The sequence below is a fragment of the Hemicordylus capensis genome, chromosome 4, assembly GCF_027244095.1.
Source record: "Hemicordylus capensis ecotype Gifberg chromosome 4, rHemCap1.1.pri, whole genome shotgun sequence".
NCBI classification, from domain to species: domain Eukaryota; kingdom Metazoa; phylum Chordata; class Lepidosauria; order Squamata; family Cordylidae; genus Hemicordylus; species Hemicordylus capensis.
In genome coordinates this window covers 71,864,449-71,892,003 of record NC_069660.1, presented here as the reverse complement: position 1 = coordinate 71,892,003, position 27,555 = coordinate 71,864,449, and the positions used below count along the sequence as shown (strand labels likewise).

Below are 27,555 nucleotides of genomic sequence, written 5' to 3'. Positions count from 1 at the left end.
CTTAGATGTCTCCTCTCTATGTTCTTGCATTTGATATCCTATCTTGTCTTCTTTTTTATTTCTATACCTATTACTCTAGTCGATGCATTACAGTGGCTGAATTCAAGTGTTCTTATGGCAAAGCAATGGTATTAGTGCTCTATCATGAGCATAGGCTGCAGTTTGACGGTGACACTTCCAGTCCAACTTTAGGAAAATTTGTAGGCATACACTGAATTGAGCATTGTACCCATGTCAGAGCCTTTGTAATATAGGAAATGAGCATAGTAACAGAAAGGGGTGGGGCGGGGTGGGGGGTGAACCTGCAGTACAGCTCAGAATCATGCAAACCAGAGTCATGTTCTGGAATGTACTCCCTGTCAAAATAAGAGCTTCTCCATCTCTGGCTGCTTTTAAAAAGACCATTAAGATGCACCTGTTTTTCTCAGGCTTTTAGTCAGTTAATTAATTAATTAATTTTAAATTGCACATTTTATTTCAAAAAAGCATTTTAATCATTTATAAATGATTAAATGATACAAATGTAGTAAATTATGAATAAATGTAATTTACAACATTTATTATTATTTTTTTCTACCATGAGGAACATGGCCATTGTTTCCTAATGTAAGAGAATGGACACCATGGCCTTATTTGCGGGGAGTCTTAGAACAGGATGCATGTATAAATTAGTAGCCATGTTGTGCTGCAGTAACAAGAGGAAAAACAATTCTATGAAGTCTTGGAATCACAGCTAATCTAATGTTGCATGAGTATTTCTAAGCAACAACAACAGCTTGCTGCAGTACATTTGCTAGTCTCTGGACTTCTGTTGTGATACATTCTTAGTAAAGGTAAAGTTGTGCTGTTGTCGACTCCTGGTGCCCTGTGGTTGTCTTTGGTAGAATACAGGAGGGGTTTACCATTGCCTCCTCCTGTGAAGTATGCAATGATGCTTTTGAGCATCTCCCTATATCACTGCTGCCCAATATAGGTGTTTCCCATAGTCTGGGAAACATAACAACGGGGATTTGAACCAGCAACCTCTTGCTCCCTAGGCAAGTTACGTCCCCACTGCGACATTCTCAGTAGACAGCCTCTTTCCTTCATCACCACCACCCACCCTTCTTTTAGGAAACTCTGTTTCCAGCCACACACACAGCTCAGCATAGATGGCCATAGAAGAAGCTGAACTCTACCTAGGAGCCTTTGCCTGGATCAAGCTGTAGTGCTATGCAAGTAGAAAATCCGCCTAGCAAACAGGGAGGTGGCAGCATTCCCACTGAATAATGTGCACCCTTAAGTGAACCTGAGTTCTTGACAAGCAAAGAAATGCCAATAAGCATGTGAGGTTGGAGTAGCCTTTAATTTATTTAGGTAGCCTAGAACGCTATCAAGGCCAGGAACCCAGACTTTTTATGTAGACTGGACACAATAAAGCATTTCTGTTCTGTGATTCCTCTGAATAGACACAGCTTGCACCTATTGTTTGTTTGTTGCCTTTGGGATTCTGCAGTGGACAAATCCCCACAGAAGGTCCTGTCTCCCCTAGTCAGCTGTTGGTCTCTCTGTTTCTGACCGTTCTGATCCTGGCCGCTGAAGGAGGCACCATCGCCACTGCTGCTCTGGGAGCACAAGCTGCCAGCTGCTGCTCTAGAAGACTCACCCAGCAGCTGATAGCCTGACTCTGGATCCACACTGTGTCCTCTTCTAAGCTGAATCATTGGGCAGCTTGGAATCCAAGACTGCAGAGTCCAGAATCGCTAATACAGAACTGAAGTTACTGGCTTTGAGTGATCCTTGCATGGGGAAGTTCTGAGAAAACTGCTCTGCACAGCCCTGGATGTTCTTGGCAACTTGAGCCTTTAGATGCCTCCCTCTCCCTCTTGCTTGCATGGACTAGTTCTGTGTCTGACTGCCTGAGAGCTCCTAAACCCCCTAAGCAGAAACCCTAGAGAGATGCCTGAGCAGAACCCCACTCTGAGGCTGGGTTGTCATCCGTGTGGGCTTGCCACAGGCTATACCTGACTGTCTGAGAACCCTGTCCTCCTCTTTTGCTAAGTTGTGGGCATATGCAGCATCATAAAACCTGGGTGTCATGCTAGGTCTCAGATGCGTCTCCTTATCCTCCTTTGGCAAAACCTTTGTGGGGGACCCTAAATCTTCCCTGGCAGTGGGAAGTCCTCCTTTTTGGTATTACACACAAAACAGCAGATACATAGACATGGCTCTTTCCCTACCATTCTTTCTCCCCACACCCTATCTGTTCTGGCCACATCTCAAAATCCACCAGCCACTAGGCTCTAATAGCCTTCCCTCCTTATTTAGTACCTGGGAGCTGCCTTCTCTCCCTGTGTTAGGCAAGGTTGTCAAATACCACCATTTCCATTGTGCTTCTGTTGTATCAGACTTTATCTCTTTGTTCCAAAATGTCTTATTCTTGAATCAGTTGTGCCTCCAGGGTACCCCATGGTTGGCATTTGTCCGTGTCCATTTGTCCGTGTCCGTGATCTTTTTGTTAGGCACACTTGCAAATTTGGTTTCTGCTCTAATTCCCTCAACTCGGTCTAACACACAGATACACACGCGGACAGTATACATGTGTGTGACAGCATTTTCTGAACCATGGGTGTGCTCTTGTCTTTAAAGTGTGCAATACACACTTAAAAAACAAAACAATACTAAACAGGAAAAGGTCACTATTACTGGCAGGCCTTTTTTTATTTTTAAATTAGCTGCAACCAGCATGGCTAGGCTGAAGCATGTACTGTTCCTGTGCTACTGGCATAGGCACTGTTGGATTGTGCCTGTGACATCACTGGTGATGAGCAAGACATTTCCTCCCTTCCCATGCTCTGGAGACAGGGCTTAAAACAAAAGTAAGGGTCAGGATAATTGCTTATTCACTTAAGCAGATGCGCAATCATGTAGCACTTGAAAAAGAAAATCGTAAAGTTGTCCACGTCCCAAGACAATGCTCTCCCCCATTTCAAGATCTTTTTGGTTTTGTTAACCTGTTCTTCTTGGAGAAATGGGCATTCCTCCTACCCTAGCTTTTTTGTAGCAAGGAGGACTGTCTTAATGGATTTTTTTGTGATCTGTGGCTAATTAAACGCTGTCTTAGCTCAAGGAAAGAATATCTGCTTTGCATGCAGAAAGGCCCAGGTTAAATTGCTGTCATCTCTAGGAACTTTCCCAGACAGCAGGCTTTACTGTGGGCTTGCGGCAAGGCTTTACTGAAAGTTCAAGGCATATCGGATATTAAAAGTGGATTTTTATAACCCTGGACATAAATTGGACTATGCTCCAATATCCACAGAAAAACCCTAATCCTCTATGCAGTGCCTTCTGATATGTTGCATGGACTTCGGGATAAATCAGGCTGATATACAAATGCACACCTTCCATTCCGGTGGAGATGCAAGCTAAAAGCCCCATCTGGGAATCCTCTAGGTAAAGCTGGGAAAGACCCCTGCCTGAAACCTTGGAGAAGCTACAGCCAGTCAGTGTAGACAATACTGAGCTAGATGGATCAATTCTCTAACTCCATATAAGGCAGTTTCCTATGTTACTTCTGGCCTTTTTGGTGGAATATGTTGATATATAATTCTTTTTTTAATTTTACTGCTCGATAAGAGTGTCCTGTTCCCATTACCCTCTTTGCCTTTGTCAGCCTTCAAATAACACAATGAATCTTATCTACAGTGGAGAGCAAAGCCTACCTCTATCTAGATGGTGTAAGGTCATCCAGAAGTGGAGACTTACTGGTTACCAGATAACCAGCTACACAACCCCCAATCTGGCACCATTCACCTCAGTGGGGCCTAGCACTCAGATACATGCCACGTGTCAAACTTAGTGCACTCTGCAGTGTTAGTTATGAAAGAGGGCAAAGATAAATAACAATTCAATTGAAGGGAGCTTTATCACAAATGATATACAGTGGAAAATTACAGCTCCCTAAGCAGAGCTTCAGTGGGAAAGGTTTATTAAATCTAGACATGCTAAATGTGTGTGCCTTAGAACAGTTGGTCATGGAACCAACCACAGAAAAGGCAATATTGGACTTAATCCTGAGTGGTGCCCAGAACCTGATGCAAGATGTCAGAGTTCTTGACATTGGGGGATAGTGACCATAGTCTCACTATTCAGCTTATATGCAAGTGAAGCACTGCCAAGGAAGTCCAACACAGATGCATTGGACTTCAGAAGAGGAAACTCCTCAAAAATGAGATGACTGGTAAAAAGGTCAAATTACTCCAGAAATCATAGAACTTATTCAAAACCACAATAAAAGAAGCTCAGTTGGAATGTACACAAAGAAAGAGGAATGATACCACCAGGTTCAGGAGGATGCCAGCATGGCTAAAGAGTAGAGTCAGGGAAGCTATAAAAGGGAAGGTTTCCATTTTTTAAAAAATGGAAATCCTACCTAAATGAAGAGAACTCTGGAAAAAGAAATGCAAGGAGACAAAAAGGCTTTTGATGAAGTTCCCCACCAAAGGCTCTTGAGTAAACTTAGCAGTCATCAGATAAGGGGATAAGTTCTTGTGTGGTTTGGTAAGTGATTGAAGGACAGGAAACAGAGGGTAGGAATAAATGGACAGTTTTCACAATGGAGGGAAGTGAGGTCTCCCAGTGATCTATACTGGGACCAGTGTTCAACTTGTTCATAAATGATCTAGAAGTTGGGGTAAACAGCAAAGTGGCCAAATTTGTGTCAGATAACACTAATCTATTTAGGGTAGTGAAATCCACAACAGATTGTGAGGAGCTCTAAAAGGATCTCTCCAAACTGGGGGACTGGGCGACAAAATGGCAAATGCAGTTCAGTGTAATCAAGTGTAAAGTGATGCATATTGGGCAAAAAAAACCCAACCTCACTGATGGGGTCTGAGCTGTCAGTGACTGTCCAGGAGAGAGATCTTGGAGTCATGGTGGACAACTTGTTGGAAGTGTCAACTCAGTGTAGAGCAGCTGTGAAAAAGGTAAATTCCATGCTAGGGATCATTAAGAAGAGAATTGAAAATAAAAATAGTAATATTATAATATGTTATACAAATCTATGGTGCTGCCACATTTGGAGTATTGCGTACAGTTCTGGTCACATCTAAAAAAGGACATTGTAGAACTGGAAAAGGTGCAGAAGAGGGCAACCAAAATGATCAGGCGCCTTGAGCACCTTCCTTATAAGGCAAGGCTACAGCATCTGGGGCTTTTTTGTTTGGAAAGGAGGCGACTATGGGAGGACATGATCAAGATGTGTAAAATTATGCATGGAGTAGAGAGCATCAACAAAGAGAAAATTTTCTCCCTCTCTCAAGACACTAGAACCAGGGGTCATGAAACTTCCCATGAAACTGAAGGCTGGGAAATTTAGGACTGACAAAAGTAAGTATTTTTTTCACACAGCATGTAATTAATCTATATATTTAATCCACGTAGACATGCCTCAGCCTCTGTGGGGATGCGTCCCGGCAACCCAGCTGATTGGCTGGGCAGCGGAGCGGAGGGACGCACCTGATTGGCTGAGGCGCGTCTCAGTGGAGGACAGAGGTGGCGGCAGGCCTTGCCGGGCCATGGAGGCCAGGGCGGCGGTGGGCCTGGCCCGGCCGGGGAGGCCAGCAGTGGCGGGGGTCCTGGCCCGGCCGGGGAGGCCGGCAGCGGCGGGCCCGGCCCAGCGCGGAGGCCAGGCGAAGAGGCGGCAGCGGCCCGGCCGGAGACTGGGGCGGGAGGGGGGAGAGGTAGCCGGCCCCAAAAAACACGCAGATGCTCTGTGCGGGGGTCAGCTTGTCTATGGAATTCTCTGCCACGGGATGTGGTGATGGCCACTAGCTTGGATGACTTTAAAAGGAACTTAGACAATGTGGTGATCAGCCCTCCCATCCCCTAATGAGTGAACCAGAAGTGAACCCTGTCCTGTCTGTCAGGCAGTGACCTCTAGGGATTCGCCACTCAGCACACTAGAGGGTCTGGAGGCAGGAAGTGAAGGGGGTCTTTGTGCTGAGAAGGAGCCAAAAAGGAGATGAGAGAAGATGGGGAGCAGGCTTCATGACTACCAGCCACGAAGTCTGGCTGCCTCATGGCCAACAGCCAGCCTGGAGACTTCTCTCATGGAAGGACATCTGCAGATCCTTGAGAGACAGGATTGCAGGAAACTTGAATTGTCTCCTGGAGTTTGGGGTGAATTCAAGGGAAAAGGAAGCCAAGGGCTTTGACTTCGGAGAAAGTTTTAACCAGAGAACCGTGTGTTAGGTAGCCTGTGTTAGATTTATTTTGATTTTGTGCTTTTGCAAATGCATACAATTCATCTATAGAGTTTTTATCTGTAACGTAACTAAGAGGAACTGAACCTGAGCCCTTTTTTCCCAACCAGGGCTCCGTAGACGTCTCTGTACCCCGTAAAGGTGCTTTTAAAGGTTCCTTGCAACTCGGGGTGCTTTTTAAATTATCCTTGCAACTGGGTAACCACAATTTTAAAGTGCGCCACTCCAAACACCAGCTGGAGTGATCTTTGGATGTAATCTTGTAAAGTACTGAGTATTTCTTTTTACCTGTAACTCAAAGCTGAGAGTGCCTCAGACTGAAGAAGTCTGTAGTATTTTGAATAAAGTTTTTCTCTTTTTGTTCTTTGTATTTTACCTATGAGTGGATTAATTCAGAAAAAAGGGGTTTTACTTTGGTGCAAACATGCATCAATGTTAATTGTTCAGCAACCTACCAAGTTTTCCCACCACGTGGAAGCTGCACATGGAGGGGGGTTTGTACTTTTCCATTGGCAAATGAGGAGAGTTTCCCTGGAATTTCACCCACACCAGGTGGAGAGGGGGATATACACTGTTAAAAAGTGTGTGTGGTGGCAGTGATTACCAAAGGAACAGTTTTAAGTTTTAAAAGAACAGCCTTTGTTGAGCAAATATGGAGAGAATGATGCAGCATTTTCCTTTCCCCCATGTGGGCTTGCTCTGAGACAAAGGGTGGGCTTATATCCACTATTCGCTACAGACAAATTCATGGAGGACAGGTCTATCAATGGCTTCTAGTCTGAGGGATATAGCCCACCTCCAGTTTCAGTGGCAAGATGCCTTTAAATACCAGCTACAGGAGAGCAACAGTAGGAAAGAAGGCATGCTCTCATCTCTTGCCTGTGGGCTTTTCAGAAACATCTGATGGACCACTGTACAGAATGCTGGACTAGATAGGCCTTAGGCCTGATCCAGCAGGGCTGTTCTTATGATATAGTGGTTCTGTGAAAAGTCTAGGATAGCAGATAGGAGGTAGCTATTGTCACAGCCAAGACTAATTTCTTTAACGAAGACATTCATAAATTAAACAAGTCACACCTTCCAAAAATAATCATCAGATTTCATTTATTTTGGATACATTCTTAGTGCACATTAAAATAAGACATGAGCGCTCCTCAGTCACATGGCACTGCTGACGCTGTTTGCTTTGAAGGCTACACTTGAATGAGATACAAAGAGGGAATCAACAGAGATACACAGCAGGAACCACTGAAGAAAGAAACCACAGAGCAACTTTTATGACCAGAGCAACTGGGCATCTCCAAGTGCCTTTGTTTTCCCACCACGTCAGAGATAATCAGCAGCAAAGATATCAGTACAAATAACTATGAAGAAAACTGCACAGGGTAAGAGCTTGAGATCTGCCTAGCCACAGTTGGGCCTTTCAAAATGAATAACTTATAGAAGAAATGAGATCCCCTTTGGATAATCGGATTCCCCCCATCACCACCACCACCTATCCACCAATTTACATTCTTAGGCTCCAGCCTGGTAATTTCTCCAGCTTAATTACTTTCCTTCCTCTAAATGGGGCCATTCTCCAAGAAGGGTAGTTATAGGAATTTAGAGTATTTCATGAATGTTCACAGCTGAAAGTCCCAGAGAGGACAGTGATCAGGTGACCACACTACTTGACAGGTAGAGCTCCTGTGCCTTCAATACTTGCATAAAAGGGGAAATAGACAGGAGCTGCTTTTACCAACTTCACAGTAACAGAAGACAGAATCTTGCATCATTGACACAGCTATTAAGAAGGCAATGGTGCTTTGCTCTTATGCAATCCGATAACTCCAGAAGGGGTCAGCAGCGAATCATAGGCAACATGCAAGAAGAGTTGGGGGAAAACATTAAGAAAACTTCTCTAATAAGTAAGTTACCCCAATTCTATGAAAGACAACTCTCCAACTAAAAGTACAGACACACCCACTATGAGACAATGGAGAGTATATTGGGAATAAGAGATATGTAGACAGCCCTTTCACACAGGATGTAAAGCAAAATAACCATCCACCAGGGATTACATTTGATGTGCAAAGCAATGTTACAAGTAATGATTCTTGGCACTTATGTCACTCAAACTCTTTGTAAACACCAGTTAATCTTCATAGTCTCTGTGAAATGAGGTGATGCAACTATGACTCAGCTCGGTGAGCCTACAGTTCCTGCCCCAGCCTTAGGAGGAAGGTTGTGTACAGCATAGCCAAAAATGGATATATGTGTGTGACTCCCCAGTCAATTTATGCAAGAGGACATCTAAATGCAGACTTTTACTATCCAAAAGGGATAGATCACCAATCTGGACACTTAAAGCCTATGAAAAGGTTTGGAAAACATTAAGCTGGGAGATCTAGTCTAACCTTGACCTTATAGGAAGTCAAACCCTGGGTCTAGTCTAACCTTGCCACTTTTCTTTCCTCCCAACAGATGCATTTAGCAGCCATGTGGCAAGCAGTAATTCAATAGGTGCAGCTGTTCACATCTTTGCATTACCATACTAAGAAAAGCTACACAGCATTTATTTTTGCCTGTCACACAGTTCTTTAAAACATAGACTACTTTTGGGAAATAAGTGGGCAATCCAAGTTAGGCAGGAAAATGACAATCCTTGGCGACTGTTTGAATCCTCTTTTTGAACTAAATGGACTTTCTGATAGCACCAGATGGGGCATTCAAAGTAGGTAAATATCCACTTGGGATGCTGAGCACCTTGTATCTAGAGATGGGGCAGCAGCTGAATATCATGCTTAGAACAACCCTTTAAGCCCATGAGGTTTACAGAGATTGCCCAAAAGTTCTTAGAACTTTCTCTTTTGCTTGTTTGTTATTAAGGCTAACATGGCACATGTAGCAAAGGCAAGGAAAAACATAACTTCTGCACACACTCTTGAACCACACACTTGTAAATGGTTGTTCAAAAACAAGGCAAAAATGTGCAAATCAGAGATAAAAGGCCATCCACTGTACAAAGGCCAATACAGAGTTTAAAAAACAATGTTCTTGTCATGAGCGACAAATGATGACAACTAGAACCAAAATCAATTTTTCACTTAATACCTTCTAAGTTAGTGGAAGCAGAAAAAGGGCTGAACTGAAGTACCAAATCCTCAGGCTTCCTTTATCCTAATTTATATTAAAGTGCTACAAGTTTTCATAAATAGCTCCAGGGTGAGGTGGAAGAATACAATATTAAAGCTGGGAGAACTACTATTGGGCTACAGATCAATTTTCCTTTAGGTTTGTCTCTCTTTTCTGAGATATAAGCTCCTACAATGTGTCATGACAGGCAGATATTCAACATGTGTAGCTTTCCCCATCACTGCACCTCTATGGTAGTGGAAAGACGCACCTGTTGAATTTCTATAATGGACCTATTAACAGAGTCAGAGAAAAAATGGCAACCTTATCTGCTGGTCTAAAAGGCTTGGCAGAAGTACAGTACCACTTTTTTTATTAGCATGGGCCCAGTGGCAGTATAAACAGCACATAGAAGTCTACCAAAAAGAGACAGACTATAGACCGCGAACCCGAAGAGGTCACAAGGAAGGGGCATACAGTAGATTTCAAAAAGAACACTAGGGGGCAGCAAGTGCCATTTGTTTCATATCAGCTGATTCAATGTCTCCAGGAGGAAGATGAATACTACGCTTTTTGCCAGGGACTTTTATACACAGCGAGTTTACTGGGAGGCTTTACTGTGAACTTGAAGTTGTTACAAAAAACCAACACAAATAGTGGGTTTTTTTAAACCTCGGATATAAATTGGGCTACACTCGAACATGCTGCGAAAAACCCGAATTGTGTGTGAACTGCTCCCCGATTACTCACAGGGACTATGAAGTAAATCTGGCCAATATGTGAATGCACCCACTCCATTCCGGAGGAGATGTGAGTTAAAGGTTAAAGCCCCGTGTGAAAAACTTCCTGCTTTAACAATGCTGGAGAAAAATCAGATAACCTAGCACTTAAAGCCTGGGCCATGGCCACTTAAAGCTTTGTGTGTCCATGTCTGCGACACGCAGCAGAGAATCTAGTTGCAATTAGGATGTATCTAGAAAACATCAGATTTCAAAAGCAAGGTTCTAGCTCTCATGATTTTGGGGCACACTAGATAATATAGACCGCTATATGGTAAAGATTTATAAAACCAGAAGGAGGACCTTTTAGAAACCATTCTCTTCCTCCACTATTCTTTAGCAGATCCCTCAGAGTAAACAGAATCCAAGACAGAATCCAGGGAGAGCTCATGCCCTCTCCTTCTTCTATGCTCATTTAGTAGCCATTGTTTTTGACCAGGCCATGGTCAACATTCCCAACCAATGTTATTTTGTAAACAATGTTGTTAGTTACTCCTTAAGCTTCATTAGATCTCCGGAAGTAGTAGCAATTCATTCTCCTGGTTAAAACTGAATGCATGTTAGGTTTGCTACATACAATTTGGCTTGCTATCAATATACAGCGGGGTTAAATGCTATTAGAGAGCTTAATTCAATACTCTGCATTTGAGCCAGCCTGCCAAGCCTATAGCTAATATTCCACAGTGCGTGACAGCATGTGAATTCATAAAGTAAAGCCTGATGCCAGGGCCACTTATACCACTGGAAGAATTGCTGTTGTTGAATCCAGCTCATAATGCCTTGTGACAGGCAAAGAATGCATTTGCATTGACCCAATGCAAAGCAAACAGCAGACTGGAGAATTAATTCTTCCACTAGCTTTAAAAAGGTTTGATAGGCACTATATGAGAATATCACAGCTAAGGTCTAAAAATAGTGGAAGGTCAGCTTCCTGTAACACTTACTATCCAACTCCAACTATATTTATGGCATAGCAGTTAGGAGGGCACTGTTGACTAAGCAATACTAAGTTTATAACCCAAAGTGGGTGGCTAAAGTGGAAGTGCACTGGTCACTTAGGTTGGCTATTTTACATTACTCTAAGCTTAAACAGCAAGAACAGAAAAATCATTCATCTTGCTTGGCTGGCTTACTCAGATTTTCATCCCATGTTCAACATGACAGCACAAAGGAATGCAAGGGAAAAGTCTAATGAGAACCAGCCATTTGCCTTTGCAAACAAACTTTGCACTGAAGGGTTTCAAGAAAAAACAATTTCTTTACCATGAATTCTCATTCTTTACTTCAATTTAGATCCTTAAATTCATTACATCCATCCCTACATTTCACTGTGATCTTGAATATAAATAGAAGCAACTTCTTGACTTTACTGTCCATACAACAGGACACATACCAAGGTGCAGAGAACAGCGCCTCAGCTGCGGGCAGCCTTTTGGAGAGCAGGTGTTGCCGCTGGAAATGTGGTAGGGCGGCAGACGAGCAGGTAAGGAGCTCCCCACATTGCCAAGCTGGTTCAAATGCCGGTGCCTGAGCTGGTTTGGCGCTTCCAAGAAGAGGCACCAAATTGGCTTGTGCACATCCCTACAAGAATGTGTCCCAGATCTTAGCATCTTGACTGACAAACATCTCCATGACACAGAACATGCGAACTCTAGCTTCTTTGGGTTGGAGTACACAGAGCAGCTGAAATGAAATGTTGGGGTGGAATTTTTGTTTAAAAGCCTTTCAAGCAACCTCTCATATTGAGGCTGTAAGATACAAAATTACCAAAAGCTGGTAATCCACAAATGACAAATTAGAACAGCAATCTGCAATAGAAAGTTAAAAAAATATATATCCCAGAAACATCAACATCCAAGTTTGAGTAGTTTCCAGAACCTCATTGTTTGGGTTGGCTTTTAACAGTTGAGATTAAACAGAAATGGAGTATGATATATACAGTATATATCATTGGCATTTGATATTGTCGGTTTCAAATACTGCTACACATTAAGAGTCTTTACAATGGGATGGTAAGAAATCTAAAATAAATCAATGGATAAAACTCAAGCTTTTTGTCTTCCAACAAAAAGTTCAAAATTAAAAGCATACATGTTGTTGCTTTCCACTTTATAACGAATGAAAACTGGGGATGGTGGGATGATTTAAAGGTGTAAGTGTAGAGGAGGCAAAATATGATGGCTTTCATCAAATAGCAGCACATTTCCAATCTGTATCGGTGCTGTAAGCAAGGCAAGGACCCACCAGCTTTACTAGGCTCAGGGAGGAGGGCAAGGAGATCATAACCTGCTGCTCAGAGGATTCCTAGACCCTGGTCCTGTAAAAGCTTACTGCATGTATGGTGAGTTTTTTTTAGTGGCTTTGGTGAGACAAAGTTCATAAAGCAAAATAGCTTCTCAGGACAGGCTTAATATTAATCTGTAAGGCAGTTGTAATTATTCTTGGAAGGATTGCCTCTGAGGACAGAGCAGCAGCTGCAAAAAGAAGTAGTCATGTGTACATTGCCCACTGTAAGGTTATTCTTAGAGCAGCTCTAATGGTCACAGTATAACAAAGCTGTGCTTGTCAATAAGGTTAGGCAAAAGGTTCTATTTAGTCTTCAAGCTGTTTATTCACAAATGGTGGGCTGGGATTTACCAGTGGATTCACAGGAGCATTGTGGGAGGCTGTTCGAATTGAGAGTTGAACATAATAAGGCAAAGTGATGGAGAGAAGCTCCAAATGAAACTAGCCAAAAGTGGGCTGAACCTGAGCAGACATCCCTTCCTAGCATGGGCACTACAAAGAGGTGTTTGTTTCTCTGAAAAACTCTACCAGGCTGCAAGATAGACTTTGGCTGTTGAAAGAGCCATTAGGGGAATTTAAAGCTGTATTATCCTTTTTGATTGAGGATAAAGTGAGGTGCACTTATGTGCAATTATGAGACATATCCGCACACAGTAGAGAGAGAAACTTGAACTAGGAGGTTGCTCTGTTTGTATGTGGAGAGCTCTGGATGGGTGCCTGGAGTTAGGACCATCCTGGGTTTTCAATGGCGTGGGCAAGCTTTGTTGGTTTAGGCTGGAGGGCCTGGAATTCTAGCTTTGTAATCCAGGGCAAGCATAGCTCTTTGCAGCCTTAAAATGCCTTGTCTTAGCTATGTAGAAAGTGGCACCTAGCAAGTTACCCCTGCCTGAATTCCTTCAGATGGGCAAGAAGTCTCATCTTGTACCTTCAATCCTTTTAATACATGCTCAAATGTCTTGCATTCCTTTCCAAATTATTACAAAAGGATTCATGGTAGCCAGAATCAACTTCCTTCTACTTTTTGACTTTCAACAGGTGGATGTGGCCAGACACTCTCCCCTCGCCGCTTCTTCCACTGTCAAGGAAAGAAGAATTAACAACAAACTAGTTATACTATACACATTGGCTTGGCAATTTAACTCTGACAATAAATATAAATAAATTAATAAATTAATAAATTAATAAAATAAAATATGAATGGATGCATGAATAAAATAAAGGCATAAATAAATAAAAACAACAATTTTGCATGTGAGCCCCATCACCCATTCACATCATCCAGCGAAGTTCATCTGCAGTTTCCATCAGCTTGTTTGGTGGCCACAAAAGGAAGGCCCTTCTCTGTTGCCGCCCCAAGACTGGAATGTACTCCCTGCTGAAATAAGAGCCCCCCCCCCATCTCTAACAACTTTTTAAAAATACATTTATTCACCCAAGCTTTTAACTAGACTTGTGGTTTTAAATTGTTTTAAGGTTTTAATTCCTGTTTTAATTTATTTTATGTTGATGTAAACCACCCAGAGATGGAAGTTTGGGGTGATGAACAAATATAATAAATAAAATATATATTTTTTAAAAACAGGATAAAAACCGTACCCTAACCTTAAGCTCCATCTGGGGTTTTCTCCAGAAAGCCTTAGGGTTTTCTGTTATTGTTTTCTCTTGCTCCTTCCGTGATAACATTTCTATACTTTCAAAACCAAATACATTCTGTTGGTAGGGCTCTCAAGAGAACCCCATTAAAATGAGAAGGGAGCATTTCTAAACATGATTCCTATGTAAAGTGTGTTGGTGACGGAACAGATGGCTTCACCTGTACTGCCCTCCCGACTATCAAATAAGTCAAATTTCCAAACACTCTGCAAGGCTTCAAAAACTACATGGAAGGAGAAATGGAGGTTGGAAGGAGGCACAGATAGACCAGATTTCTCAAGTTAGCTTGGTGGAGCTGTCCCAGTGTGTCACACTGAGAAACAGGGGGCGCAATGGGAAGATGGCAGTCACATTACATGATTCACTGAAGAGCAGGTACGAAAGCCACAATGCAGTGCTTGGGTTGGGCATTCCTCTTACAGAGGCAGGTCAGTGCTGTTATGCCGCGTTTTCCTGGAAGTCCCATCATCCCGGGGCAGTGCTCTCTGCAAGTTGGACATGGCTGCTGTCTTTTTAAGGTCAATGACCGCATAGGAATCCGTCCTGCGGGCTGGGTGGGCAGCAGAATGTGGGGCATAGGGGACTGGTGTGCTTTGGTGCCCTTTGCGGGGGTCATCCTCCAGTTCCACCTGGATATAGTTGAGCTGCCTCTGCTGCTCCAAACATGGCCGACGGAAGTCGAAATTGAAGACGCTGGGTGTACAGCTCCGGCGGCGCTGTAGGCAACCCCCTCTGCGCAGGCCTCCATGCAGTATCGCACTGTCTGAGTTCATGTAGTTTTGTATAGGGTCATCTTCCTCAGGCTCAGTATAACCATTAGGGGAAGGGGTCATCGCGTCACCAGAGTCCTCTTCATCCTGGTCCTGCCTCAGTGGCTGACACTCCCACAAAGGTGGCAGTGAGGGCAGGTTCTCATAGTGCAGTAGGGTGGTCCGGCGATGAGAGCAGTTGGGAGGATTCAGATCCTCACGGGCAATTTTCAAGCGCCCTCCACCCCCACGACGAAGCACAGTACCTCGAGATGGCAGCAGGCCATTGATGTTCTCGTACATACACTTGGGAGTGAGGCACTCGTCTTTGCATTCATTGTTGTTGTTATTAGGGGTGCAAATATGCCCTGTGCACTCCCAATGAGGCCGGCAGAAGCCATCACATTTCATCATGTGCCTGTAACCAGGGGCAGGTCCCAACACGAACTTCACCTCCCCTGGCTGCAGGTAAATCTGGGGGTTCCGGTCCTCCAGGGAGCAGCTGTGGCTGGGGTGGAGGACAGGAGGATGGACTTCAGGCAAGGAGTGCATACAGTGCCGGCCCCTCATCTCCTCTTCACCGCTGCCTGTGTTCACATAGGTGTGGGACTGCAAGGAGAGAAGAGGTGTTAGAAGGTAGTGATGAGGAAAAGAACAATGGCTCTAAGGAGCATATATATGGAGGACAAAGAAATCACTAGAGGGTGTTGATACGGCTAGTGAAGAGTATTTTCAGAAGAAAGAGAAAAGACTTGCAGCAATGGGTTTGATTGGTAAGCACAGGGAGGCATCTCTGAAGCAATTTAGGCTTATCTTAAGATCAGCACAAGATATCTCCAAACTGGAGATTAACTTGACAGAAGAATAAATAATTTATTCCTAAATGCTTGCACAGGTCTAAATCTAGCTTCCAAAAAACTATTCCATTCACCCTCATCACACAGCTCATCTGAAAATACTAATGTAACTCTCAGCGTAACCTACCTCACAGGATTGTTGTGAGGATAAAGATAAGCATGTACACCACTCTGAGCTCCTCAAGGGAAGAGCAGAATATTAGGGATGGGTCCGGACCTGTCCGGAGGCCATTGTAAAGGCCTCCGGATTGTCTGGACCAGTCCGGACCTGGCCGGTTCGGTTCGGGTGGAGGGGGTTCCTTTAAGGGCGGGGGAGGGTTTACTTACCCCTCCCGCCGCTTGTCCTCCTCCAGCGCTCATATGTGCGTCAGGGAGTACCCCTCCCCTTTTGCATTGAAGAGCGAGAAGGGGCGGCAGGGAGGTATCCTGCCGCCCCAATTTTTACAAGAAATACGAGCGCTGGAGGGGGACAAGTGGCGGGAGGGGTAAGTAAACCCTCCCCCGCCCTTAAAGGAACCCACCCCACAGTGCTGGACCGCAGCTCTGCGGTTCTGTGCACACCCCTACAGAATATACATGTAAAAAAAATAATGAATAAATAATCAAAATTCAAATATGTCAAGACCAAAACTGAGTTTAATTTCTAGGCATCTGCATATTTTCCTCCAGCCGGCACTGTTCATTGGTAGGGAGATTTATTTATTTAAAATATTTCTATCCTGCCCCTCCAGCACATTGCTGCTCAGGTTGGTTTACAATAAACCATAAATCTGAGTATTTACAGTAAAACAACAGAAGATAATAAAACACATTAAAAACACAACACAATAACAAAACACAATAAAAGACAGAAAGTTAAAATAGCAAAAAGATAAGATAAAATGAGATAAAACAGCAGTGTGGACTAAAACGGATTAAAACCAGAAACTCAATCATAGCCAGTTTTTTAAAACTTATTTTAAAAGAAAGGTTTTTAAGTTCTTTTAAAAACTAATCAAAGAGGGAGACTGACAAAGCCCCTCTGGGAGAGGATTCTAAAAGCAGGAATAAAAGGTTTGTGTAGACAGTAAAGTTTATAATTGTAATGAAGTATGAAAACTACCTAACACTAAGTATCTTAAACTTGGATTCTGGTATTAATATATACTGATAAATTAAAAAATTCCTCAAAGAGATAGTAAATAATGAGGCGATGGGGAGAAATCAGGCTAGCGGGGGCTAGCAGAGGCTAGCCCAATTTCACCCCAACGTGTGAACCACCAGGCTCGGCTGCGAGCCTGGTGGTTCCTAGGCAGGTAACCCGCCTAAGTACCCCTCCCCTAAAACCAGGTTTGGGGAGCAAGTGCTCCGCAAACCTGGTTTTAAAGATCGTGAGTAGCCACGGTGTGGCTCCGCACCGCGATTACTCACAAGTAGACCCCCAGAGGGGAGGTGAAAAGCTGCCTCCCAGCTCCGGGGGTCTCCCCAGTATGCCCTATGCACTCGCGCAGGGCATACTGGAACTTCCAGGGGTCGCATGCCCCCCAAGCTCCCCAGCCCCTGCCGGCTCCGTCACGGAGCCAGCAATCGTGTGGGCAGCCGATCCGGCCACCCAGGGCTCCCTCCCTGCTCGTGTGCAGGGAGTAGGCTTAGCCCAAGCTCCCCGCTCACCCTTCTAAACCAGGTCTCACTGATCATGAGACCCGACTCAATGTATCATTAATAGTCTATGGCAGATTCTTGCCCTTCTCAACAGACTTTTGCCAAGCCAAATCCTATGTACAGAAAAAGAGCCACTGATTACCATAAGAACAGTCCTGCTGGATCAGGCCCCAGGCCCATCTAGTCCAGAATCCTGTTTCACACAGTGGAAGCCACAGACAGGAATATGAGGGCATGCCCTCTCTCCGCTGTTATACCCTTGCAACTGGTACTCAGAGGCATCCAACGAGTAGCCGATGATAGACCTCTCCTCCATGAAGTTATCCAAACTCTCTTAAAGCCATCCAGGTTGTTGGCTGTCACCACATCTTGTGGCAAAGAATTCCACAAGTTGATTACTCATTGTGTGAAAAAGTACTTTTTTGGTCCTAGATTTCCTGGCAATTAATTTCATGGGATGACCCCTGGTTCTAGTGTTATGTGAGAGGGAGAAAAATTTCTCTCTATCCACGTTCTCCACACCTTGCATGATTTTATAGACCTCTATCATGTCTCCCCGCAGTCGACTTTTTTCTAAACTAAAAAGCCCCAGGTGTTGTAGCCTTGCCTCATAAGAAAGGTGATCTAGGCCCCTGATCATCTTGGTTGCCCTCTTCTGCGCCTTTTTCAGATGTGACCACCAGAATTGTATGCAGTACTCCAGGTGTGGCCGCACCATCGTTTTGTATAAGGGCATTATAATATTAGTATTTTTATTTTCAGTTCCCTTCCTAATGATCCCTAGCATGGAACTGGCCTTTTTCAGAGCTGCCGCACATTGAGTCGACACTTTCAATGAGCTGTCCACACAACCCCAAGATCCCTCTCCTGGTCAGTCACTGACAGATCTTACCATAGTGTAAGATCAGGAAAATAAGGTTCAAAGAGCTAAAGAATCCATACTAGATGTTTTTTGGGGGGAAGCAAAAGAATGACATCCTCACATATGTACCCAGAAAGAGAATATAGGCTGCTCTCAGATGCAACATAATGAGAAATCTACAAAACCCACACCTCAGTCTCCATTCACATCAACTGTTTTAGAAAAGCAGAGTTACATGGACACAGAGATGTATATGTGAAAAAGAACACGACTATTTTTCTATGTATTATAAATTAGGAACTTGGGTTACATGTCCCACCAACACCACAAAAAAGACATACTTGCTCATCAGGGACAATGAGGGCATGTGTGGAGTCTTCACCGACTGAGGAATGCCTGAGGCTGCTCATAGAGGGAGGTCGAGCTGCAGGGCAAGATGGAGTCTCCCTAGGGAAGCTGTGGAACCCATTGGGAAACCCCGGAACTGTATATCCTAGAGCTGGAAAAAAGAGGAAGGCAACTTAAGAATGTGAGCATTATAAGCGAGCCCCAGAACCAACATCTCACACAATTGCATATATATTCACAAAGAAAACTAGATTCCCCTGCCAATAGGCTAGTGGATCTAGATGGGTTGATGAAGGTTTATACTGCAAGGGGATAGGATACAATTTATAAGTGTATAAAGCCAGATTATTATTACCCACAGTAACAGTAAAATGGATAAACCAAATGTGGGAATACAAATACTTGGGAATACAGAGAACAAACAAGGGATTTTATTACCAAGACAAAAAACTGAAGACCGATCGATTTTCACGCATTCCTCTACAGAAGTTTTCACAAGTTTCAGCTGAAAACACACTGGCATATAAAGTCTATCTGAAAACTGCTGTTTTAAATTATTGCCTTGGAAACAAGGTTTCAAAACCAGCACAAAGCTTAAGGTTTTAGAGTAAACATACCACATGGGACACAAGTGGGAATGGCTGTATGAAAAGAAAGGCGCAAGAGGATCAAGCAACTAATATAATCCACTTGGGAATTACATACAAAGTAAAGATCTGCACTGGGCCCTGCAAGTGCAGTGGCCCCAGGCTAGGGAGAGAGGATTCAAAGAGGGCAAGGCAGTAGATCTCTTGCACAGTGCTGGGATGTCACAACACTACACAAGGATCAAGACTCTACTGGGAAAACATACTGGCCCTCTGTCCCGAGCTTTCAGGACTCTGCAGTGGGAAAGCTGAGCCTGATCCATAATTGCACCACATCCTAATGAAATTCTTTTTTTTTAAAGGTGGGGATACTAATGGGCACAATCCCACCAGAGGCTTTAAAAAAGTCGAACAGATATTGCAGGTCCCACCAGAACAAACTATGGTTGGGACCAAAAGAAATGCTCTATTGCATACCTGCCAACATGTCCCTATTTTCCCATTTAGGTTAACGGGGGGAAAGGGACATCTTGGCAGGTATGCTATTGCAGAAGACTAGTACACAACGATGCCCCCACTCCCCTCTCTCTACAAGGCCGTAAGAGGACCTTACTGTTGGGTGTCTGGGGAGTCCGGGGCAGTTCCAGTTCAGCAGCGTGACTGTTTCTTGTGATGACAACAGGTTCCTCCACCACATTGATACTGTTGCATTGCATCAGGTCCTGCAGCAGGTTAAAAATCTCTTCTGCTCTTGAGCACTTGAATGCAAAAATTCCTAAGCAAATACCAAAGAAGTGTTGAGAAGGAGGAACATCTGTTTTAATGCCAGTATGGTCTAGTCTTCTAGAGCAGGGGTTCCCCAACACTTTTAGAAAATGTACCGCTTCTGTTGCAAATCTTCAACTAGAGTACCGCCCGCCCACCCGGACACACACACACACACACACACTTAAATGTTACAGTTATGGTACTCCAGTGACTGGCTTACATCCGTAAATTATTCTTGAGTACTCCCATTGAGATTAATATGACAAGATACTTTTCCTTTTAATTTCAAAGGGCTTACTCAGTGCTACTTTTCTGTAGCCTATCAATCAGGCTGAGGGGAGGGCTACACTGTGCTTCAGCGCATAGCCAGCCAATCAGGAACAGAAGGGGAGGGTCTTCATCCTCCTTCCTCCCCTTCTGCATTGGACACATCTCTGAGGATGTGTCAGCTTCAAGCCAGAGATCCTCAAATGAAGAACAAATAGCGCAGCTGCAAGATGAGGAGGCAAGAGACCTCTGAGTAGCCACTGGGAGCCCTTCATGTACCCATAGGACTAACACCCCCTGTTGGGTACCCCTGCTCTAGAGCAATAGATACATGATACACTTATACAATGCAATATAATTAACATGCAAGCTTTGTAGCCATACAAGTCAATTCTAAGAGGGAGACAGGGTTTTGAAACATATTAAGGTGCAAATCAAAAGCTAAATGGTTGGGATTGAGAGGGCAGCTTCTCCTTTGTCTTATTATATCATTGACATATATATTTATTAGCTTTATGTTTGTTTTTAAATTATACCCTACCCTTTGGCTTGGAGTCATGCCCTCAAAGTAGTTTACAGCATAAACACAGTATTAAAAGCTTCTATAAATATATCTCTATGGTAGTAAATAAACCAAAGGCAAGAGATATAAAAGCAGTCAAATAAACCACTATAAACTAGATATGCTTCCACTATGCACCTCAATGGGACCTGAGTGGAAGGGAGTTCCAGAGGCCACCACTGAAAAAGCCCAACTCGTTTTCATTGGTTGCCTGACTTACAAATGTCACGGTCATCAAAGTAGGGCATTCTGAAATGATGAAAACACATGGAAGGGCTCAAATGGGTGTTTTGGACCCAAACCATTTAGAAATTCCAAGGCAAGAACCAGAGCCAGTGTGGTGTAGTGGTTAGAGTGCTGGACTAGGACCGGGGAGACACAAGTTCAAATCCCCATTCAGCCATGAAACCCGTTGGGTGACTCTGGGCCAGTCACTTCTCTCTCAGCCTAACCTACTTCACAGGGTTGTTGTGAAAGAGAAACTCAAGTATGTATTGTACCACTCTGGGCTCCTTGGAGGAAGAGTGGGATATAAATGTTAAAATAATAATAAAAATAATAATAATCCTTGAATTGCTTGCATTTTCCTCTAAAGACAGCAAGACAAACAGGAAAGAGAGGGGATATGGAGGGTTATGATCTGACCTGTTTTGTTGCACCAGCCTGACTTAGAAAAATATATTTATATAAGGTATTTGGACATGTTTAAATATACCCCAGTGCCATCAAGAGTGAAAATCTTGTTGCATCAGAACACAATCCAGAACTGCTGGTTGATCAAATGATGTCTTTGTTTAAAACTGTTATGTATCCTATTGCCCCCGCCCCCACCTCGAGAGGGGTATTTTACAAACAAGGAAACATTTCTGAACAATATAAGCACAAACATTATCTACCCACCCTCCCATCCCAATCAAAGAGAGGAGGAAAAAGAAGAAGTCAGAGAGAAAGGAAGAAAAGAGAAAGCAAGTCCTAACAAACATGGTTGTCATTGCTAGTATAACATGGAAATCATGCGACATGTTTTTAAAACACTCACAAAAAGGCTTAATAATCGCAAGAGAAACAAGGATAATGCATACATTTGGGGGGAGAGTGAGCCCACTGAACAGGGACAAAGCATGAACAAAACAACAAGCCCATTTTATTAAGTCAGCTCAGTTTGGGGGCCTGATCCCCTTCTCCAGACTATGGAAGCCTTTTCATTGACTAACATGAACTCAAACTGGAATGCAAATTGGAGGGACAATACCTCGCTTTTTATAGTATAATAAACTGCAATACCTCCTCCTCCTCCCATAAATATTTCTATCAATTGTCTGACTATGCTGAGCCAACCAATCAGATGTAGCACACACAAACACGCACAAAAACCATAGCAACAAGGACAAGAGCATGGCAACAACCGCTGCTATTTTGAAGAAAAATGTTCTTGGCTTAAAAAAGAAAAGGAAAAAAACAAAAAACAAAAACCCACCACCATTTTTGCTCATCTTTGACAATGCAGAGGGAAGGATCATTCAAGTAAAACCAGTTTAGGGGAACAAAACCCGAAAAGAAATAAAGTTCAAACAAACAAACTCACTTATGAATACTCATTTATGCTTCTGTACAGGTGCCAGGAGCCTGTTGGTCACTGGAAAATTTTGCTTATCAAATTCAGCTTTTATCTATAAGATTAGGGGCCCAACATTTTTTGTGATTAATCATTATGGTGCAGGCAATGCAGACACAGGCTGCTGGTGCAGACCAATGCGGACACCTGATAAACCATGGCTTATAAATCAGGAGCCAGTGTACAGACATGCACAATTTCCCTCCTCTCTCTGACCCCACACAAATATACTTATGTCCGTCAGTGTGCTTTGTTGGGGGAATGTAACCATTGGTGCAATCGATATTCTAAAAGCTATTGCAATGTTATAATGAGTTGCCGCACTGTGCCAAAGTCAGGAACCTAGTGCCTGATGGTCTGCACAGTTTTGTTTACATAGCACCACATGGAATCAGACTGTATGGAACAGATGCTAGCAAATTACTGCAGATGCAGAAGATCAAAAGTATGCTGCTATATGTATCATACACTAGTACTAACTGTCTTCCATAACACATAGATCCTCCAAAGCTCTTAGAGAAAAGCATTTAGGACTCTCTCACAATATACAATAAACTGCCCTGGGATTGTTTTTAATGAAAGGTGGTATATAAATTTAACAATAAATAAATAAAATAAATACATGGGCTTCCCAGAGCCACTTACACAATTACATGGAGAAGCACCTAAAACAGAACAGAGAAATGAAATGAAAAAACTTGAGCTCATTCAATTAAACCACCTGTAGGCTCAGGATAAAATGAAAGGAGGTACTTCACATATAATTAACTTATGGAATTCACCACTCTGAGATGTGGTAGTGGAGGACCACCTGCACAGATGCCTTTAAAAATGGATTAGACAAATTTATGGAGGATTTTTATTTTATGTTTATGTTTACATTTATATCCCACTCTTCCGCCAAGGAGCCCAGAGCAGTGTACATGATTCTGCTTATCCTCACAACAACCCTATGAAGGATATTAGTGACTATCAACCACAATAGCAAAGCATGGAATTTCATTCACAGAGATACTAAGCAAGGTCTGGCTATCTCCATCATGTCTTGTTCGTTAGGGAGCCACTAATGGAAGTGGCTACAGAGTGCTAGATGAACCTTTGGTCTGATCCACTCAAGGCAGTTTTTATGTTCTCATGACGTCAACTTTCTCTGATATTAAAGTTAGAATGTCTACCCTCCTATTATCAATTCCCGAACCTCTGTTCCTCTAGTCTCTAGACAGAATTATATTGGTAGTCTAATGATAATTATGCTATTACTTTATGAATATCTGCTTCTATAGAATGGCTTTATCAGATCTTAAAGTAATAGCATAATTATCATTAGACTACCAATATAATTCTGTCTAGAGACTAGTGATTGGGCGGTATAGAAGCAAAACAAATAAAGATCTGAGTGGCTTCATGGTCTACTGTTAAAGAGATGCCACTATTATGACTTTTAACTACAGTCTCATATGTCCAACTTTAACATTTAGCTGAAGTGGTAGCAGAAATGTGCCCTGTATGTTATCCTAAAAGAGAACTGTTTGTACATCAGAACCAGATTTTCTACACACCATGAGGCGTGGAATCAGCCATTACCGCAGCCTAGGAAGCAAGTTTGGAAGCCATTTGTCCCTGATGAAAAATGCACCTACCCTGTCCAGTCTGGCAGCGACGCCCACTCTCAAAGGAGAAGAGGTTGGAGTCATAACCATAGCGACGCAAGCAAAGGTATGACCACCGAACAGCATCGCGTTTGTGCGTGTGCAAAACAAGCTCCCTCTGCGTCAGCTCCATAATCCCCGAGCCCAGCTCGTTGCCCTCATCGTCAACATTTGTCACCTGCAGGAATACCAAAACCCGCTATCAAGAGCTTCAGGCAATATGCCAAACAGTAAATTGCAAAGTACTAAAAAGTAGCCAGAGCAGGCACTTTTTAGGATAACGTCCTTGTCAGGAAAATAAATCATCTGATATACTTGGAGGCTACAAGCCCAGGCCACAGAAAGATTTTAGTCCACACAGGGAATGATTCTCTATACTGGTACTCTCCTCCACTCCAGGAGACTCCCAGCACATGGACTGTAGTGGCTATGTTTGTACTTTGGGCATATGCACATTGCAAACTCACCATCTAACATATCTAACATCATGCAAGTTGCCCAACAGATACAACCAACTGGTCCAAATATGGAAGTCCAATTCTGTAAGAGGCAATCAAGTTTTCTTTCTTTTGTACTAAAAAGCTGAACTGCATGGCCTCTCTACTACCACAAATAAAAGGTAGGATTCATTTGTAGATGTTAACCTTTCCCAGCTCATGAGGCAACAACAAAAACCATGTAAAAACAGGATTGCAATATTATCCTCTCAAAAAATGGCTGGTCTGAACAGTTTTGATGTCTTGACAGCTTAATCCATGCTCACTAACACTAGCGGAAGCACACGCTACGGAAGACAAATACATGCAATTTACCTTGAACTTGGTAGGGTGGTTGTCTGGGACACTGTCTCTACACGGGCAGCTGCAACAACTCCCCATGATGTCAGCACATCAGACAAGTCCTAAAACATATGGAAAAATCAAAATCTCAGTCACACCAAACCCAGCTTGTTGAATAATGAAACAAAAGCCATCTCCTCTCGGTCCAATATTGTAAAAATGTAGAATTCACATTCCTTCAGAGGTTGCAGTGGGTAAGGGTTTATGTGAGTAGCAGCACAAAGTGGCTACGAGGGAATGTATATCGAAAGTGTGCTTATTTTTAAACTGAGGAATATTTTAATATTCCATCAATATATATTTCACAGTGTCTCACAATAAAAGGAAAAATATTGTTGAATGATGCAACTATTTTGAAGCATTGTAACTGTCTGATCTATTTAAGACTACTCAATGAGGAATGGATCGTCATCAGGATCTAGAACACAATTTCAGGGATGAAGCATATGTGGCGGGAGGGGGGGAAGGTTCTTGAATCTTCATACCCTGCTTGATCCTTACCCAGCCATGGCCATTAGTAGTTTAAGGGGAGGGGAGGAATTGCCACTTTATTTCCACAGTCCTCTGCTGGGTGTCATGGTAACCAGGATGTCAAGAAGTTGCTACTGCTTCATAGGAACCGTGCCATTTTCACCTGATATGGAGAACAGAATCAAGAGGAACAGAATCAGTTTAAAAAGAATGCAGCATGTGGTATTTGACAGGCCTCGTTTTCACTCCAACAGGCCAAGCATCATTTGTGATCATCACTCTTTTCTTGAGGATTTATCCTCCTATTAACTATAATGCAGGACTATTCACTATATCACATTCAAGATTGTGGGGAAAGAGGGCTAGAAATGTACCTTACAACAAAGGCTTTGATTAATAAAAAGGTATTGTTTTAACGTTTACAATATTCTGAACTAATTTGGTTTCTTGCTTTGGCCCTCTGCACATCTGTCATATGCTCAAACACCCATCAGAGAAGGAACTGCCTATGGAAAACAAACCAGGTATCCAGAATCACTTTTATGGAGATGGAATGCCAATTAACTGACTACAGTCAAACATTCCATGAAGACAAAAATGGCCTTGTGTTGTTGAAGGCTTACTATTTTAAATTGCACCATGACATATATGAGAGCAAAGACAGGAGCAGGTTCTTTGTTCTCCTCCCTTTCAGGAATCAGGGTTCACTCATACACCATTTAGGAATAGACAACTGCCTTCCCTATAACCATACCTTCATTTAAGAGTTGGCTTTGGACATTTATGGCTTTGGACATTTATAGTTACTATATGTGATTTATTTATATAATTGTTTGGGCTATCCTGCCTGATCCCTTGAAAGCCTCTCTCAAACACTTTTATTTGAATTGTGTTATTAAAATAGTCAATCACAATGGTTTAGTCCTTAGGTAGCATCCAGACAAGTACTTCCTTGAGCAAAACCTTTCTGTGTAATTGGGGGGGGGGGCAAAATTTGCACAGATTTCCCCTTTCCCCCAAAAAGAATCTGCTCCTGACAATTCCCCAACCCACAGAGAGATGTTTTCAGGGGCACAGGGGGCTAAAAAAAGGAAGGAGGGATCTGCTAAAACTGCCCTGCTCCCACACAAGCAGAAGAATTCTGCTCAAGGAAGTACTAGTCTGGATGCTGCCTACTCTTTCCAAAATTAAGTAGCTCATATTTTGTAATTAGCATTAATCTCTCTTTTATCATGCTTGCAATAAATTAATGCTTAAGTATGACTATTATTTAGTTATACTTCACTGGTCAAATAATTTTAATCAAGAGTCTATAAGTAACCTAAACGTTATTTTGCTTGTATTGGACATTTGGAGATGAACGTGTGATAAAACTGAAAGTTTCAGTTGCTATTTTAGAAGTCAAAGCCTGAAAACATAATTGCCATGACATTTTTAGCAACTTATAACCCAAATAATGATTTTCCTTATTTACAGGCATAGATTGGAATAGTGTGTCAGCAACGAACACCGACTGGCTCACTTGCACACCCAAGTACTTTTTGAAAGAGTGATAATTACAGGCAATAGCACTCAGTCAAAGGGCAACCACCATCTAAACCGATCGGTGTCAAGCATGCAACCAAACTGGAAGTGCCAGGTAAATGCTTCAATTATTCAAATTAATCTTCAAAATATAACAGAGCATCTGAGGTCCAAAAGGATCTTAAGTTCATTTAGCTGTTTATCAACTCTCATTTTTAAATATCCCAATGCTATGGGTTCCAAAAACTCCTGAATCAATTTACTCTGCTCCTTGGCCATTAGGGAAAATTCTCACTGCTCTTAACAGCCATGTTCTCACAACCAGAACAATCACAGTTCACCAGCATTTAACTAGGATCATTAACCAGGATTGGGTTAGGGATCCTCGTTAAATACTGCTTAACTGCAGTGATTTAACTGGGATTGCCTGGAAATTCTAGGTTATCATGACATGTTCCTCAGGACAGAGTGGGGCTTGCCAATCATGATCTTCAACTGTGATCATTCTGGTTGTGAGAATGAGGACAACTTAAACTTTTTAAGCAAGCTAACAGAACCGTAGTTTCCTGGGTTCTTAACACAAAAAGTGTATGCCTTTCTCCAGTTCTCTGGAAGCTCACCTGTCTTCCATGTTTTTGTTGGTTGTTTTTCCTGCTGCCTCCGTTTTGGCTGTAAATTCCACTTCCTTTGCACAGGCACGAAGTGTCAGACATTCTGTAACCAATTAATATATAACATC

The 27,555-nt window shown here is 42.8% G+C and overlaps 1 protein-coding gene across 2 annotated transcripts in view; it reads right to left on the bottom strand.

Moving 5' to 3' along the window:
• Nucleotides 1-7,330: 7,330 nt before the first annotated feature.
• The window catches only part of FRS3 (fibroblast growth factor receptor substrate 3), a 28,483-nt gene continuing 8,258 nt past the window's right edge, over nt 7,331-27,555 (bottom strand). Inside the window, exons 2-9 of one of the 2 annotated variants that reach the window (XR_008306836.1) lie at nt 27,437-27,530; nt 25,323-25,455; nt 24,795-24,883; nt 23,974-24,160; nt 19,735-19,896; nt 18,528-18,685; nt 13,350-15,435; nt 7,331-11,821 (exon numbers count right to left, since the gene is read on the bottom strand). Coding sequence is in view for 1 of the 2 variants with exons in the window: in XM_053248930.1 (XP_053104905.1) it covers nt 14,494-15,435; nt 18,528-18,685; nt 19,735-19,896; nt 23,974-24,160; nt 24,795-24,860 (1,515 nt within the window). In the remaining variant the exon portion in view is untranslated. Of the gene's footprint in view, nt 15,436-18,527; nt 18,686-19,734; nt 19,897-23,973; nt 24,161-24,794; nt 24,884-25,322; nt 25,456-27,436; nt 27,531-27,555 lie in introns of both variants that reach the window. The other variant, XM_053248930.1, reaches the window with a different exon arrangement.